The sequence below is a fragment of the Pocillopora verrucosa genome, chromosome 8 (assembly GCF_036669915.1).
Source record: "Pocillopora verrucosa isolate sample1 chromosome 8, ASM3666991v2, whole genome shotgun sequence".
NCBI classification, from domain to species: Eukaryota; Metazoa; Cnidaria; class Anthozoa; order Scleractinia; family Pocilloporidae; genus Pocillopora; species Pocillopora verrucosa.
In genome coordinates, this window is record NC_089319.1 from 22,873,927 (window position 1) to 22,891,523 (window position 17,597).

A 17,597-nucleotide genomic window follows, 5' to 3' on the forward strand; every position below is an offset into this window, starting at 1 on the left:
AATTTATTTTTTAACTCGCACACTGAAACAGCCAAAGTCTAACAGGCGCACAAGTCTTAAAGTAATAAATAAAACCAAGCATTGGAAGTCCCTTTCATACAGTGTCAAATGATAAAATTACAATTATAGTTAATCTACAATATCGTAAGGGTTTCCTTGTATTGGTGTCGAAAAAAAAGGAATGGAAATATTATATTATTTTAAGTCAATTAATGCAAATTATAAAAAAAGGCAGGTTGATTACTTCTTACTCCTTGGTGGTTTTATCTTAAAGGTTGAGTTTGGCCCCGTTCTCCTAGTGAGTTTATTCACGTTTTCCTCGTTGTGATCGTGAGGTTGACGTGGAACTCGTGATAAGCCATGTTCTTAATTGAGTTGATTTGTTAGTCCAGGGAGAGTAAATCTCCCTGATAACAGATTGCGTTTGACACCTTCTTGTTCCCAGAGGGAATTTAAGGTGTAAACAGGAGATACCCCTCATGTTTCGCAACCAAAAGCAATTTGGGGGGCGGTACTTGTGAACGCCTTTCTTCTTTAACTCTTGTGACCAAGATGTTGTTATGTAACAATCTTTAAAGGTGATTTTCTCTTAAGATACCCTTTCAGGCATAAATAATACTCGGAACCAAGGTTATTTGTGATTTTTATATTATCGATCTCGTTTCTGTTCTGGCCGATCTCAACCGTAAAGGTATGAAAATTAAGGTCGAAATTGATTTTGTAATTGCGTAAACAACTCGAAGGTGCATACTCAGTATGTGGGAACTGTAATACGTAGTCAAGCGTGATTCGCTTGTTGAGATGGTACGATGACGACACAAGAAGATTGACGGCTTAGAAATGTCATCCGCAGTGTCACCTTCATAAGCGCAGACTTTAGTTTTCCCTGTCAGATAGGAGTTAGTCCCCGTTGTGATAACTTGAGAAGAAAAGAAATTAAAGAAGAATCAACCAAACAAACAACGAGTGTTAGAGAAATTACTTCTAACAAGCTGTCTGCGCCTGTGTAAGAGTGTGCAGCTATTAAGGTAACATACATGAGTGCCAAAGATCTTACTAAGTACAGAAAGCACTTTCAGAAAATCAACTTAAAAAAATTATAAATGCGTGGAAGTAGTAATATTTACAAATGTCTGAGTCAGACTGACATGTGCTGAGTGTGCGATGCATAATACGAGCGATGCTGTGGCAAATTCGTTCGAGAGCAAAGTTAGATGTTGCAGCTATTTCAATACAATTTAGTGTTTTGTTGATGAAATGAAGCGCTGATAGCTTGCTGAGTAAATGTGTTTCAATTTTAAGCTACTCTCGCAAAGCAAATAACCTTGTGATTTGACAGAATGGCGCAACACGCTCTTCAGCAAGGTTAATAGCAGATGGAGGGAACAAAGGAAATCTGCGTATTCCTTCTTTACTTTGCTGACATAAAGTTATATCTGACTGAAAACCTTGAGAGATTTGCATTATTCTTCATGATATTTATCAGCCATTTTCCTTCACGCTGTGCAGTAGTTGCTCAACATTGGATTTTGTTTTTATCCCGGGGAAAATGCATCGCTCAAGTCTTCTTTTGCTGAATTGTGTTCTGGTGATAAGTCTCACCCAAGGATCCTCGAGTTTTAACAGGTAATTCCAGTCACATCTGATTCTTTTCAATTCAAAAAAAGCTTTGCTGGTTTTCAATCGATTGTTAAGAGGTTTGCTACGTCAGGTACACGGATGGTCACCTGTGCTACAGTGTTCTCTATTCGCGTTTTCACTGTTCGCGTACAATCGGTTGTCTTAGCTTCTTGTCATCATGCATATAGGCACTGAATGACGCAGCAGAAACGAGGCTAATAAATACTCGCTAGTCGTAAGTACATTTTTTAGAGCATTTTATAAACTCCTATATAAAACCAAATTTAATTCGTCCCCAGCCGAACTGATTTCGACAATCTGTGTCAAAACATCTGGAATTCAGCCGGAAGCAATCTGAAAATCGGTCAAGAAATAGTTCTGTATTCTGGAAGAAAGGCAAAACCTTTAATCACTTTAACAAAACAAGGAAAGGCAAAAGTACACACGGATGTTTTTGTTAAATTTCAAGGTGAGTTTTCAGCGCTTCATTCTTTAATTTTAGCTTTTACTGAGAGCATGTGTAATAGGGAGAAAGGTGTTGTACATCTGATTTCCGAATGATTATTTTCCAATTCAGGACGGGTAGGTCAATACCCTGACTGTAGGTAGATGATTTCCGCTGACCTTCTCGCAAAAACAGTCTAAGAGAAGTGTAAACAACGGAAAGAGAACCCCTCCCCAAGAAAAAGGGAGAAAAGATGATGTCTAAGATGCAGGTCTGACCATTTTCTCACGATATCTTACATTTCTTACAGGCGTACCTTCCGACGGAATTTTGAAAGTTAATTGTAGCTTGGGTGCAGGAAAGGGTTACTTTAGAAAGGTTCTTGACGAGCTAACGGTAGTTGGGGGCACACCACTAATATCCAGTATAACTAGTTACGACAGTTACTTTTTGTCATCTTCTCTCTCTCTCTCTCTTATTTATTTATTTTTTGTTTTGCGGGGGGAGGGGAGGAAGGGGGAATGGGTTGGTGCGCGTGTTTTACGCGCCGGAGAACCACCCTTTACCCTTCAGACAAAGTGAGTATCTTTTTGAAGGAAGTCAAATGGTTTTGTTTGATTTGTGTATTCCAAAGCTTTGTTAGACAACTACGAAGCAGACGAAAATCTTCACGAGAAGCCATCTGTTACCAAACAACAAGAGGAAGATGCTTTTATCGACGCCATCATCAAGACCAATAGAGGACCAATACAGATTGTTTTCGACTATCTAAGAAAAAAAGGAAAAGTTTCTATGAAGGTTTGGGAGAAACTGGCTGTCTCTTTTATTCAGATTTATCTAGGTTTTAAAATTACGAGCAGTAGGAGTCGGTGATGAAAACTAGTACGGGAGAGGAAATTTTACATTTTACATGGCACATAACGCTGGTTGATGTTCGTAAGTGGTTACAAAAGAAATCGTCGTGAAATAAATTTGGCCAAAAACCACTACTAATACGGTAACACCGTAGAACTAAACTTTACGCAAAATCCTCGAAAGGCGACTTTCCATCTGTAAGCACTGTTACTTTGCGCACGAAGTTATCGTGCAAACATCATGTCTTTCAAATTTGGAAATGTCCGCCGCGCGTAAGTTGCACGCGTCGTGCTAGTTCTGTTTTCATCATAACATGTTTGCTCACAATGCAAGAATCATTTTTTAATCTTTACATTTTTTCAGTGTATTGATCAATTTAAGCCCGTCCTGAAGGAAATGTGGTTCGAAAAATACTCTAAGAGAGGACGGGGCCTAAAATCTTCTGGTTTTGAACACACGTTTGTTGGTATGTATCAATCTTAGCCTTCTAGTGTGGTGTTCTTGACAGTAACAAGATTTAAAGATGCGCTGTAAAGATAATTTGCGGAACCAAACTCATTATTATCTCTTAAGGGCATTCCTTTGACTTCAGACGCAGTAGAACTTGCTCTGATGGCATTTTTTCCAAGCTTTATCCATTGTTGTTCATCATATGTAGATAATAAGATTTTAAAGTAAAGTCTGTGGGTCTCAACTCTATTCTTTAGGAGTATCACCACCTTGTAGATATCCATACAAATCCTCAAAATATTACCAAAAATACATTTATGGTTATTCACTTTTCCGTGTTCTTCTTTAAATAGGAGAACTGGGGTATAGTAGAGGCAGTAATACTAAGATCACCAAAGGCTTCCACAACTGGTTCCAGTTTCTTACGGAGCGGACATTAGGAAGATTGACATATCACCCTCCTCTTATTTCCAAAGATGTTTCTGTTGAGGTAAGTTCCTTACTTTAGTTATATTTGAAACAAAACTTTCTTTATTTGTTGAATTTCACTCGCTTGTTTTAATTTATCAGTAAGCCTTGACTTAATGCACTCGACCCAGTCTTCCCAGTTTAAATTCGAACATTGAAGCTAGCCAATCAGATTTTTGTTTCCTACTTTTGTTTTCAGCCGGCCTTAGTAAGAGCGAGGTTCCAATGGAGGGGGAAAAGGAAGCCTCCAGGCAGCAGCTTTTTCGTGGGCACCAGTCCTGATTTTGAGATGGCTTTGTATACAGCTTGCTTCTTCGAGGGAACTAACTGCTCGTGTAAACTTAACGGGAAACAGCTAAGTTTTAAAACTATTAAGTTCTATAATAAAAGGAACATCCTCACAGCATACCCAACAGTTTGAGAAAAATGCATCAGTGGGTACCCTGGTAGCGTCTTAGTCAGTCATTTTCCATGGCAAGAAAAGAATGTGAATAAAAATAAATGTCATTTAAGTGTCAAATTAAGCAAATGTTATCCATCATTCTAGTAACATAAATCATTCACATCGAGTAATTATGCAACCGATAAAATTTGCATGAGTTGGTCCTCAAGAGCAACATTGCGGTAGAAAAATAAAGTGCGACGCTGCTGGTATTGTTAGAGGTATGCTCATGAACGGAAATCTGTGGTTGATTTTGACAGTTTGCCCTCTCTCCTCTCCCCTCCCCTCTGTGTAGTCGTTTGCGCTCGTCGTTCGCTATATCGTGTTATCATAAACATTTCCTTAATCCCACAGTGCCATGCGATGATGTTCGGAGCATAATGGAGTAATTTTCATTCGTTTCGTTTCCTTGTAATAGGTCAAGGAACTTTACCGACCTAACCGTTTGCAAAATTAGAACAAACTTCGTCTTGATAAATTGAGGTTTTTTCGCTTCAGGTATTTTTCATAGATTGACTTCAATATTTAATTTTTTTCATCTTTGTTGGTGTTAGCATGTCTTAAGAAATTGACATTTTATGTCGGGGTGGGGAGAAGTGGGTGTTGTACTTTTGAATGTTTGAGAGCCATGCAGCTCAGAAATTAGAATATCATGATTATGAACAATGAACTAGTCCACCATTTCTTTTGATCAGAAAAGAGAACAATAGCTGAGCACATGTGCTTAAATTTCTGTGATTTTTCTTTCCATCTCCAACACAAGGATCACTTTCGAAGTCCTCACGGATAGTTTTCATCGAACTTTGATCTTTGATACTTAGAATAAAACTCTATCTTTTGGTTGTCAGGTAATAAAAGCTTTAACAACAATATACAACTGAAGAAACCAGTAACTCGCAAGAATTTACAGACACAGCGATCCATTTGCCCTATTTTATTGAACACTTGCTCTAAAGTTTAGATACAGACGTTTCTATGAAAGACATTAAGCTGCAAGCTACAAAATCTCCGTCAGGTTGGTGCTGCTGTGCAGGATCAGCCGTCATTATATGGCAAGCCTGAGAACAAAACGGGAGAAAACCGTATCATCAAAATTCAAGTTATTAATTTCAAGATTCTTTGCAGCTGATGAACTTTTTCAACTTCTTTCACTTCACTTTCGGTAATGTATAGGTACTTTCAGGAGAAAGTTTCCAGGTAGTTCCCGACAGGGGGTAACTGTTGTCGCCATTACCGACAACAGTCCTTCTCAGGACTACACTCACCCGGACGATCAAACTACACTATTACATGTTACCCCCGTGTTCAAACCATTTACTGTGTTACGTATACTCTAAGGCAATTGTGGTGGAGGGTCAGTATTTCGGAAGTGTGAGTCATAATTAGCCTGTCAGCTTCGGTAAAAACAAACGAGAGGAAGGTGCGAACGCGTTCAAACGCGCTGATCGCGTTTACTTTGCGTGATTCTGCCAAGTCTTTCATTCCGCTAAAAGTTCTGGAAAGATTAAAATTTGTCTTGAAACTTCACCACACGTTTTTTCCAACTCAGTCAAAAGACGAGCAAACAGAGAAAACTGACGCATGATGCGTATGTTTTCGATTGATGTGAAATGAGAGATGAATGAAATGCTAACCTCTACCAGCGGAGAAACACATCCAGTTACTCCAAAGTAGCATCTCTTTTGCCATGCACAACCCATTCACAGCAGCTGTAACCAGATTTGCTGCAGGAACCGGATCGACGGTTGTAGCTTCCATAACCGTCATCATAACAGATGGGAACGCAATCATAGGCACATGATGGTGCTCGCTTTTCCTCCTTAATCTCCCTTTTGCCATGTACAACCCATTCACAGCAGCTGTAACCAGATTTGCTGCAGGAACCGGATCGACGGTTGTAGCTTCCATAACCGTCATCATAACAGATGGGAACGCAATCATAGGCACATGATGGTGCTCGCTTATCCACGCCAGCAAACATGCGTTTCAGCGGATTTGCTATGAATGTACAAAAGAAATCTTACTATTTCTTAACAGAAAAGAGGATTTATGTAACCATGTCCAGCCTAGCTAGAACACCACCCCACCCATTTCCAGGTTAAAACTCTCCTAAAAAATTCGTGCGGGGATATTTCGCCTTGAGTTACAAACCCTTACTCGTAAAGGAGTCATCTTAGTTGAAAGGTTAACCTTTGACATATTTTCCACAAAAAAGGACATCCTTTTTAATTACGAGTAGTACCACACCACATTTCTAAAGCGTCTTGCAAAACCAAAGAAAAGACAAAATCAACTTTTAGATGATAAACACTGAGCCCTCTAAACTCTATTCCCCCCCCTCCCCCCCAGTTAACTGATCATGAATAAACCTTTGACTCAATTAGGTACTTAAAAAACGGTATTCTAATTATTTTTTCTGTATCTCAGGTTGTGAAATCTCTACCTTTCAATAATGTTATCCCTTTAGCCGTATACGGAAGGTGCTCCTTTGAGCGAAGAGTCGCGGAATATTCCACTTTATAAGTCACCACCAATTTACTAATTTCATACCTCGTCTCGCTCTTTTAGAATATCGAAATCATACTTACATGGCACGCGACAGTTGACCACGTAGATGACGGCAAATAACACAATTATTTTTACAGACATCTTCAATCCTGTGTTCATTGAAAGACGAAAGAGTTAAGGAATAACGGTATACTGCAGTAACAAGTAATAGTGGTGTATTTATTAAATGATAAGAAGACTTTTCTTTTTTTTTTTAAGCTACCATCAAACAGCACAGGTCTTTGTTATCAAAGACTTCATTAAGTTATGAATCAGTTTAGTTAATCTAAAGTTAGGTTTGGAGACAGGGTGTTCAAGACTAAGTTCTTAATTTTTTATCACTTTGTCGGGCATCGTGGTGTATTTTGCGGCTAAAATGGAGAACTTGGCGAGTTAACGAGTATTTTAGCCCCTTGAAATGAAAAGTAAGATGTAATCAATCGTGCGAAGCAGCCCATTACAATCAAGAAGCCATTGCTAGAAGTCTGAGTCGGGCCTAAAGCGTATGCGCGCGAAGATAATTTCATATGCAGATTTACGACTTAAATAATAATGAATTTGGTAGTTTTAGGCTGTGGATTGAGTTCTTGTTGGTTATTGAAACAAGAGTTTGAGTAAAATTCCAAGAATCGCATTTTACCAACAAATCTATAATTTATGGGAAATTGTAATTTACAAATGTTTGGCACCAAAATTTATCATACCTGTAAAAATGCAATTGATACTCTCCCGCGTGCATATGTTAACCATAAATATACAGTTGTTTTCAAATTGTTGATTGTCAAGATCTTGGATAAAGAATTAAGTTTTCAAAACTCGTCAATTTTTCTTATAAAACTCACGAAAAGGAATTTCGATTTTTGTTATTTTTTTTTTTACATCTCGAGACTCTCTGATGCCCGACTTGCTTCTATTCATATAAATAGCTATCTGCATAAATCATAGAACTTCAAGCGGGTGAAAAACGGCGGGAAACGTTTGCTGATTGTCAAAATCTTGGATAAACAACTAAGTCTTCAAAACCCGTTAATTTTTCTTGCGAAACTCATGAAAAGTATAAGGAAATTCGATTTTTGTTATTATTTTTTTTACATCTCGAGACTCTCTGATGCCCGACTTGCTCCTATTCATATTAATAGCTATCTGCATAAATCATAGAACTTCAAGCGGGTGAAAAACGGCGGGAAACGTCTGCTCTTCCTCGTTTTAGAAATTAAAGCTTTATGATAGCTGCTTTTTTGAACCGGTTGTTTTGAGAAAAGAGAGTTAGAACGAATCGATCCATTTGATGCCAGAAAATTTTCACATCGTTCGATAAACTTGGAAAAAAAAACCACATAGTTATTATTCCTTCTCACATGGTCGAGTCTGCAGAGAGTCAAGTGAAGAGAACTACTCCTCATCGCTAAAGGCGGTAAGTTTCTAAAGAAACTGTAGTACTGCGTCGTTGAAAGAGTATAACAAGGTAATTTGGTATTATCAACTGGGTTGATAACGTAAATCTCTCGCTCTGACGAAGGGCTAACCCTGAGAAAGGGCTTACGCTTGAAAGGTCAGCTTTGGATACAGAGGCCAATCTACAAATTACATCCTCGCTGCTTGAAATAAAAATTCAACCGGCAAGGTCACGTTGGTTAAAGAGCTTATGAGCCTAACATCGTATCTTACCTTATCTAGTGGAGAGCAATCAGCGACAAATCTTGGATTAGATTAAAACACTTCAACTTCAGCAGGTTTGTGCCTTCTGCGAGGGGTAGTTGAAATGCATAGAAAATTTGCTGTGAGATGCATCTTATAACAGGCTGAAAACAAGTGGTTCATTCATTGCGATAAAGCTAGGCTCTCTCATTGGTAAGAGAGTTGATGCCATTGTTACGATTGCCTGATTACTGGAGATAAGACATGGCGGGTTTCATTTTGGGCGGACGTAAGTTACAGAAGAAAGGACCTCTATGGGTCAGCAACGATCCCTGAACAAAGAATCACGGTGGCGCCTAAACGGCTGTGCATTTGATAATGAAGGCTCATCACTTCGCTTTGAAATTGTGTGGAATTTTGTCAGTGAGCGTAAGGAAACAACTTTTAAAAGGCGATGACTTTTTTTTTTTCACTGGTCCGGAGGTGGGCTCTTTAACATTATGATTTTTGGACATTAACTTCACCACATTATCTCTGTGATCCGTTCCGCCGCACTTAGCCTGAAGCGACAACAGTCCAGATCCTTCTTATGTGGGCATTCAACCGCTATTCTGCGATCTGCAAAACTCAAGGAATTATTGCAAATTCTAAAGAAAGTGTCGTGCTGCGTCGGTGAGGAAGTATAACAAGATGATTTTGATTTTATCACGTAAGTTGATAGTATAAATTGGGCACCAAAAAGAGTTTGAAAGCTGAGGTTTCGAGCGTTAGCCCCTTGACAGAGCTTTGAAACTCTTTACGGTGGCAAATTGACATCATCAACTCAGTTGATAAGACCTTAATTATCAAGCAATTATCGTTCGGAAGAAAAATCATCCCCTTGGGAAATGGTGTTGAAGCGCTACTTTCTTTCAGATATCTTTAATTTCGCATCAGTGATAAAATAGATGACGCCTCATTACATTCGAAGTAAGGAACTCTAAGAGAAACATTATTTTTAGGTCGCGTTTAGACACTTGTAGCCTTGTTTACTTAGATAATTAGCTGAGCACTCAGTTCTACAATTATTTACATAGACGAGGTTATTATTGAAATCACATAAATCGTTATGGGAGTGGTTTCCAAAGAAACTTTAGTGCTGCGTCTGCGGAATAGTATAACAGTGTAATTTGGTATTATCAACTAAGTTGATAACGTAAATTGTCCACAGTTAAGAGTTTGAAAACTGACGTTTCAAGCGTTAGCCCTTCTTTAGAGCGATTGAAGGAATTGTAGGTTGTGTGTGTGTGTGTTTATATGCAGAAAATGGAGCTGCGCTATTGGTGGGAATATGGTCACGAGAAAACAATAATAAATTGGTTGAATGAAAAGCGCTCGTTGATACCGTGACCACGGTATTCATTCGCTCTGAGGAAGGACTAGCGCCCGAAAAGTCAGCCTTCAAGCTCTTAACAGTGGCCAAGTTACGTTATCATCTCAAGCAGTTCAATGAGCCTAAGAAAAATTTTTTTCTGATGGAACCCTGCACTAATGATTAAGGGTGTTATGGGATGCAACCGATACTTTTGCTATTGCGAGTGCTTATTGATTGTTTTCCTTCTCTCCCTCTCTTTTTCTCTTTCTTAGTTCCCCGCAAGAGCCTCTAAGTTCCCAGTGCGAGCCTTTTACATGCCTATGAACACGTAAGAAGTGCTCAACTAACAACACGTCTCCTTTGAGTTGATAGTAACGCATCTGATTAGAGGGGGACATGGTTCTATCCCCAAAACAACTCAGCAACAGCACACCTACCCCTCCCTTAACCTGACATTGACCTTAACATTTTATTAGTGGACTGTCATTGGGTCAGGGGAGGGGTAGGTGCGCAGTTGCTCACATACTGACATTGGTCCGACTTTTGTATATGTGGCTCATGTTTGTGCGTCAAAATGATTTAAAAATAATAGTTAAAGTTCGATTGATTCACATCAAGTTCTTTCTTATTATTTTTATTAGAGAAATACGACATGTCTCTTGCATTATTCTGTTTTATTCCTTCAAAGTCGAGTCCTACCAATTTGAACAACCGAACCGTATCCTACCAATGCTTAAAATTGTAATATACTTTACATCGCTTTAGGTATTTTCAGATCTAGAACAAAAAATAGAGCAATATACTAAGCCATAAGATCCCCTTAAATGACTACGAGATTTCCATTTTCTAGCAAAAATCGAATTTTGCGTATGACTTGATTTGTTTTCCATCTCTGAGGCCGCCAGACCGCATCAACAGATAAATCCAAAGTTGAGTTACAAACAAAAATGTGAATGATTTTCTATCGGTATTCCTTTGGTGATTTAACATCGATGTTTTGCGTAGGAAATGCAAGGAAATGGACGGCGTTCTAAAACGTTTGGGAAGCGAATGTTTTTGTTCATTGAATCTTTGGTTCCAAACCCTTCACCTTTGTCACAGCTTGATCAAGGTTCCTGATTTTTTTGGCCACAAGGCGCTGTCTAACTCCACATCTTGGTCTTGGTGTGATAATGATGATAGAGACCTGGCTGTCTCAACCTTTCCACTTCTATGGGCAACATTAATACACGATCAAGTAGGTCCCAGTCTTCCCCGCCCCATTTGAATTTGTACTCTTCGGCATTCATACCTGAGGATAAAATAGTATAATTCTCCGTTGTGTGATTTCGGACTACACATGACTAGTACATTCCAAATCATATTTTTAAAAGTCTTCAATCATGAACACGACAAGGAAGTCATGTTCCCAGGAATATTAGGTACGATGGCCTGAAATTTTTAGTTTTTGATGTATAGATTTTTTGATTTTATTTTTGAATCTTATTTTTTAATATGATCAATTTTTGATTTTTTGGTCGTGTACCATTAGGAGAACGGTCTTTTCGCGTTTATAACAATAAAAACTAAAGTTACTACCCACCTCCAAACTTTTCCCAGTCTGATTTATAAATAGCAAGAAGTCCATACCCATCTAGTTGCCAAAATCCTTTATGGTCTACAGAAGAACTTTGGCAATCAAGACGGCCAACAATAGGAAAATAAGCTAGTTTTCCGGCTATGGTGTTCTAAGGAAAATAGAAGAGATAATAAATGTAAAATATAACAATTACCAAAAATAAGGCTGCCAGACTTTCAAGGGAAGCAAAACCGTAATGTTTCTCTTGCTTCTCAAGTTTATATCACTGTTGCTGAGCTCGGTTTTATCCTCTCAGTGAGACAATCTCTTCTTCTACATATTTTGCCTCGAAAGTGGTCATCTTTTTTCAGATTGTAATATTTACTTTCTCAGGCTTTTTTTTCTGACCCAAGTTTCATTAACAGCTTTTTGTACCAGACCTAAGAAAAAAGATTATATGAAAATGCACACATTCCCTCGCACTTGCACTTGCATTGCACATAGACCAGCATCACAGACCCCTTTTTAGCTCCTTAACTGCTATAACTGCCAATTGCAAACGAATGACTTACCATTCTGACGCTGTCCATGATGTCTGGGGGCACATCAATGTGTAGATCATAAAGAAAAATTATATCATTAGCATTTGGAACTTGTGCGACTGCCTTGTTTAGAGCAAGTGTCTTGTAGAATTTACCAGTCAGTGAAATAATAGTATGTCTACTATGCAGAAGAGGTGTGTTAAAAGCTTTGACCATATCGATGTCTTTACTTTCAAAATCGATGATTATAACGTGAAAGTTTGTATCTCTTGTCAATAAACTGGCAGCAGTGAGTTCATTGATGAAATGGTGCACCCATTTGCCTTGATCCTTGACAGGTAGAATGAAGTAGACCATGGCGCTGTTATTCCACTTCATTCCCTCAGGAAGACACAATTTTTCACTCTCCTGTGTACGATACACGTGTTCCGATAGCCGATATGATTTGTTGTTGTGCATTGAACCAAGCTCAAGGTTTAACAAAAAGCGATCACCTTTCTTGGGGTCTGGTTTATGAATTACTTTGTGAATTTTCTTCAAGTAATAATCCCTGACAAGCATAACGTGACAAGATAGTTTAGTAAAGATATGGAAATTAGTTGTTAGTAGTAATTAAATAACTTAACTTGTTTATTAAAATGATTCATAGATAGGGTCTCATTGGGGTGATGACTTTTACAGGTAACAGTATCAATTTGGCCACTTTACGGCTAACGGTTAAACACATTCCATTGTTTTCACCACAAATATTTTTTTGGCTGATTTTTTCCGCGACTATTGGTTTAAACTTGTCGATTTTTACGCCTGACTGCTAAATTTTTGGCCGTTTTACGGCCATCAGTTTACCCCATTGAGACTCTTCAGTAAAACCTGAAATTTGCATAGATGAAACATCAGCCTGAAATTTCAGGACTGTCAATTTGAACTTTGGGGTTCCAAAGGGGTCCGCTGAAGGCTCCACCAAGGATGGCCTTGGCGAGGTGGGTTCCCTCCTTAAATATCTTTATTATATATGAAAATATCGTAAATAAAGCTGATAATTAGAGAGCTTAAAGCAGTTACGACGTTAACGCCGAGGAAGAAGTCGATTTAAAAAGGGATTTTATGTTTTTCGTCAGAATTTAGTGAATGGTGGGATGTGTTTATCGTCTCTTACAGCACCACACTTCAACTTCAGCAAAACTTATGGGAGTAGCTTTGAGTTTTGAATGCATTGAAACTTAAATAATTTGCTTAGGGTTTTCCGTTCTCGGACCAGGCAAAGTTTGGTGATTTTACGTTGTTATTTTGTAGAGAACGGCTAAGAAATGTACAAAGTTTTAAAACGCACGTGCTATTGTTCCGCCCATGCCACGTCCTGCCTAAGGTCTCTAATTTGTCAAAACCACCGTTACCATGCTCGTCTATTGAAGGCAGAAATATCTAGTGTTTAAGATGAACAAACAAAACATGATGAAAAAGCGAGTTTTTGGTGAAATATCATGCAATGATATGAAATGAAATGCTCTTTAATAGCCGCAGACGTCTGTTTTTTGAACTAAGCACAATAGCAACATCATAGTTCCAAATCATGCAGGTTTCATAGTCACTCCTGAATTCTAAGTAAGTTTGAGAACGTATGATCAAAGTTTAATCAGCCGCGGTTGGTTATTAAATCCACAGAGAAAAAAAGAAAAAGAAAGCACTCAATTTAACTCTAGCGGCTTTTGAAATTGTATTCTGACCAATCAAAGCATATTTCAGGACAGGCAAGCAAACCCGCTGAAGATCGCAAACTAAGTATAAATTTTTTTTTTGACGCCCGATGGCTTTTTCTCTCAAACAGTAAAGCATTCTATACACATTGATCGTGTTCACAGTTCCCTGAGTTTCACACTTATAACAAAAGTGGAAAGTTCTTAAATTATAATGACCTGGTCTACGATTTTTAAAAATTCATGAAAATCATTAAATCATACCAAATCAAACTCTGACTGTGACAGATTTCTTGACAGATCCCTGAATTTTTTCCTACACATGATTGCGGAGCTGTTCATCAAAAGGAAGATAAAACTATCAAACGGATAAACCGCTTTTCCAGCAATAATTAGATCTCAAATGTTCCCCGAATGTTGACAAAGTTGGAAATTACGCTTTTAAATTAAATTCTCTCCTACACAACACTGAGGTCTTAGTGAGGGTATGGCTTTTACGGCTAACAGTAAATATTTTGGCCATATTACGGCTAACGGTTAATTTCTTTCTATTAAAGTTAAGGCATCTTTTTTACAGTTAAGTTATTTTACGATTAATGGTGAAAATATGTCAGTCTTGTAATTGACCGCTTTGGTCACAAAAGAATGGAACAAAATCATTCTTCATCCATAATTCATCTGAGTCACTCATTTTTTAAGCACTCACTTGATGAATCAGGGTGAGAGCACATCACATCGGCAACAGCGAGGGCAAGAAAATATGTCAGTTTACAATGAAGCTTAATGATGTGCCCATTTCTTTATGAAAATTATTCATAGTTGGTCAATATATTCCTTCTTCGGCGTTTAGTCAGCTTTTTTACTTTCATAGCTCCCAAGTATCCTACTTCACGAAAAGGAATCATTGTGACTTGAATTGTGACTTGAATAAAATTTGGAATCTATCTAGTGTGCTTCGTTTTTTTTTCGTTTTTTGTTTTAGTTGTTGCTGTTTTTTTTATATATAAAACTAGAAACATGAATCGCCGAGCTTCCCGGATATTAAAAACAAGAAATACACGAACCAACATCGAAGTGGCAATGGTCGACTTAAGTCACGTAAAGAGTTAAAACGTGAAATTCTATCATATTATTCACACACATATGTGATGTGGCACAATGCAGAGAGAGTTGGGAAAACGGCTCAGTAAGGTTTTACTGTGTTAAACTTTGTTTACCCGAGGCTGTTTATCACATTTAACATCTAAGTGTGATTTCATCTTCTCCAATCAATCAATCAAACCAATGGCTATATTGCCACGGCAAAACGTATTTTGTGGCACAAAATAGCAGACGCCATGCCGAGTTTTTTGTTTTCAAAGATACTTAACAAGCGCGTGAAAAAAAAAATTCAAAAACAATTGTTTACGCAAGTTCAACTTCTCAAAAATTTCTTCAATTATATTAAGTGCAATTGTCGAATTTTTCTATTTTGTGAAAATGTAAAATACGGCCGACTTCTTACCTCTCAAACTTTAATGCGTTAACAAAGCGGTCTACCACAAATTGGACTACATTGCCGTCAATCAACAGATTAGGAAAAGACCACTGGTGTTTTGGTCCACGATTTGACATGTCGGTACTGTCTTGGGGAAAAACGTTTGATCGTCTTGTATTCCACACGCCTTCGTACCGCTTCAGCTTCTTGCGGACCAGAAAACTGGGATTATAGGAGCAACTTGGAAATAAGTCAACATACTCTTGCCGGTTTAAGAGTGGAAGACGATTGAAGTCGTAAAGGCTGTATTTTTTTTGCAACGATGTATTGTCTCTTTTTCCCGCATGAACGGGAATCATTGATTCGTGAGTGTAAGGATACGTGGATAAATATTTCGAGGTTATTATTTCAAATGTCGCATTGTTGTAGGACCAATACACCGCTAGATGAGCGGCGCCAGAACCTTGCTTCATTAAAGCCTCGACGTAATATTTCTTCCCAGCGAAGAGAGTGAATTCTTTAGAAATTTGTTCTGGATATTTTTTGTAGTCCCCTTCTTCGGTCCACGCCGACTGTCGAGGAGAATAAACACGTGCAATCATCTCACTGGAACCAGGGTCCTCATTTTGACTCAACCATAACTCAGATGTGTCATCTGATGATATGGCAAACTTATAGTCACCGTGTACTGCAGGATGAATGAATCCAAAAACTCTCTCTCCGTTATTTTTAGAACCACGTGCGTGAACATCATGAAAATCTGAGATGTACGAACGTGCGTCGGGAAAGTAAGGAAAATGAGGCCAATTCCTTAACATTTCGACCGTCGTTCCACATATCTCAGTCCACATGTGGACTTCAAGGCGTCCTGGTGGTCTTGAAACAACATTCATAACTTGTACCTTGTCAGTAGTAACTGCCGCCGTCATCGGTGCTGTTGTCAAGTTAATGCTTCCTGTCGTTGGAATTTCGGCCATTATCGTCTGATTCCAGATTTGTTTCGTTGCTGAGGCTGTAGATAATAAATTATGTTCGTTGGCCGAAAATGAATAGGAAAGTCTTCTTGAAGGCGAAAGCAGCATTAGATAACCAATAAAAGGTAAACTTGCCACAATCGCACCCACAGTAAGACGACGTTTGCTGAATAACCTTCTTCCAAAAATCCGCCAAAGAGCCATCAGTGCACCTTCGTTACTGACTTGCTTTAGAAACGAAGCTTAGACGAGCTTGGTTTTATGTCTTCGAAACGTAACCGGATCCGTTACATTCACTTCACACTCTATCATTACTTGGTTACTACGTGAACCGCAACAAGATTTCGAAAAAACTTTTGTAAACAAAGGTGAACTAGATGGATAAAAAGAAACAAGAAAGCAAAAATTTGTCAACAATCAAATTGTTCGTTTGCCACGGTATTTGAGGCGGTATTTCTTTGATTTGTTAGTAAGTCTATTTCGATTGGTGACTACATCTACATTTCTAATCACCTCAGCAACTCCCAAATATTGTCCAAACATTGTAATAATTAGCATATAATATTCTCCAAGTACCTACAACTTTGCGATAAAATATAATGAGTCTATATTAGAAGTGCAGAAAGATACCAAATGTTTAAAGCGGAGTATTTCGTTATCCATAACAACGGAACTTCAACAACGATGATCAAGAAGGAAAGGTGAAAGTTCTAGGCTCGTTTTTTAAGGATATTTATTAGGTCCTCAGAATGGCCAACATTCAGAGTCCTAGATATTGACTAGCTCGAGTGTCTCTTTAAAATTCACGAAGCTTTTCGCGCATGATAATTGAATTTTAATCATCCTCTTTATTCCACAAGTAGTTTTTTTAAGATGATTTGTTAAGCCTTTGTCTCTTTAAGAGGGATTCTTTTCCTTCAGCTGCGTTTGAGTTTTTGTTTATTTTGTTGACCATTTGCTACACCTTAACTAAGTGAACAACTTTGCCGAATAGGTGTCTCTTAGCTTAATCTTCTGATTAGTCAGTGACTAGCGGAGAATTTCAAGCGTCACTCAAGGTCATCACTTAGTCGAAGTCTACGACCCGTGTTTTGCTTATTTGAGACTCTAATAAACATGATCACGAATGTGATGATACAATTCTTCATGACATGATACGCTTCTTCACGTACCTGTTGACCTGTGATTAGCGTTCTGTATTCGCGGGCATCATCATCATCATTATTATCATTAGTATAATTGTTTTCCTCCATCAATACAAAGTTCTACAAAGGCAAAATTGAAGTACTTAAGTGTCTAGCTTTAAAATAACATGTTAACAGGATGAAGAGCAAGTCGCGTGATGCCGATTGAGCAGATTTAACATGTCTGAACACGTCAGTAATGGAGTCAAATGACATCAATCTTTGTCTGGCAATATGGATGTTTTATGAAAATTTGATTCACGTACGTTAAGGAATCGACTTATGAAGTTGATTAGATAAAGTTAACTTGTCTATCGTTAACTATTAACCTTACGCTTCCTATCGGCTT

General features: G+C 38.2%; 3 protein-coding genes across 4 annotated transcripts in view; 1 reads left to right on the forward strand and 2 right to left on the reverse strand.

Moving 5' to 3' along the window:
• The first annotated feature begins 3 nt into the window (after positions 1–3).
• Positions 4–5,111, forward strand: LOC131792471 (uridylate-specific endoribonuclease B). The gene is made up of 7 exons (XM_059109837.2): positions 4–1,028; positions 1,510–1,626; positions 1,920–2,089; positions 2,700–2,863; positions 3,284–3,386; positions 3,724–3,860; positions 4,038–5,111. The coding sequence occupies exons 2-7, from the start codon at positions 1,550–1,552 to the stop codon at positions 4,257–4,259; spliced, it is 873 nt and encodes a 290-aa protein (XP_058965820.2). The 5' UTR covers positions 4–1,028; positions 1,510–1,549; the 3' UTR covers positions 4,260–5,111.
• An 88-nt stretch (positions 5,112–5,199) lies between these two features.
• Positions 5,200–8,581, reverse strand: LOC131792533 (uncharacterized). Its single transcript, XM_066171420.1, has 4 exons — positions 8,496–8,581; positions 6,869–6,937; positions 5,915–6,278; positions 5,200–5,338 (listed from the first exon to the last, which is right to left on the reverse strand). Exons 2-3 carry the CDS (start codon positions 6,927–6,929, stop codon positions 5,941–5,943), a joined length of 399 nt encoding a protein of 132 aa, XP_066027517.1. The 5' UTR covers positions 6,930–6,937; positions 8,496–8,581; the 3' UTR covers positions 5,200–5,338; positions 5,915–5,940.
• Positions 8,582–9,433: 852 nt separating this feature from the next.
• LOC131792482 (beta-1,4-N-acetylgalactosaminyltransferase 3) overlaps positions 9,434–17,597 on the reverse strand; it is a 12,329-nt gene continuing 4,165 nt past the window's right edge. For both annotated transcript variants that reach the window (XM_066170575.1, XM_066170574.1), the window contains exons 3-7: positions 17,237–17,329; positions 15,118–16,437; positions 11,950–12,469; positions 11,402–11,546; positions 9,434–11,110 (exon numbers count right to left, since the gene is read on the reverse strand). In XM_066170575.1, coding sequence (XP_066026672.1) covers positions 10,962–11,110; positions 11,402–11,546; positions 11,950–12,469; positions 15,118–16,268 — 1,965 coding nt within the window. In that variant the 5' untranslated portion in view covers positions 16,269–16,437; positions 17,237–17,329 and the 3' untranslated portion in view covers positions 9,434–10,961. The remainder of the gene's footprint in view (positions 11,111–11,401; positions 11,547–11,949; positions 12,470–15,117; positions 16,438–17,236; positions 17,330–17,597) is intronic.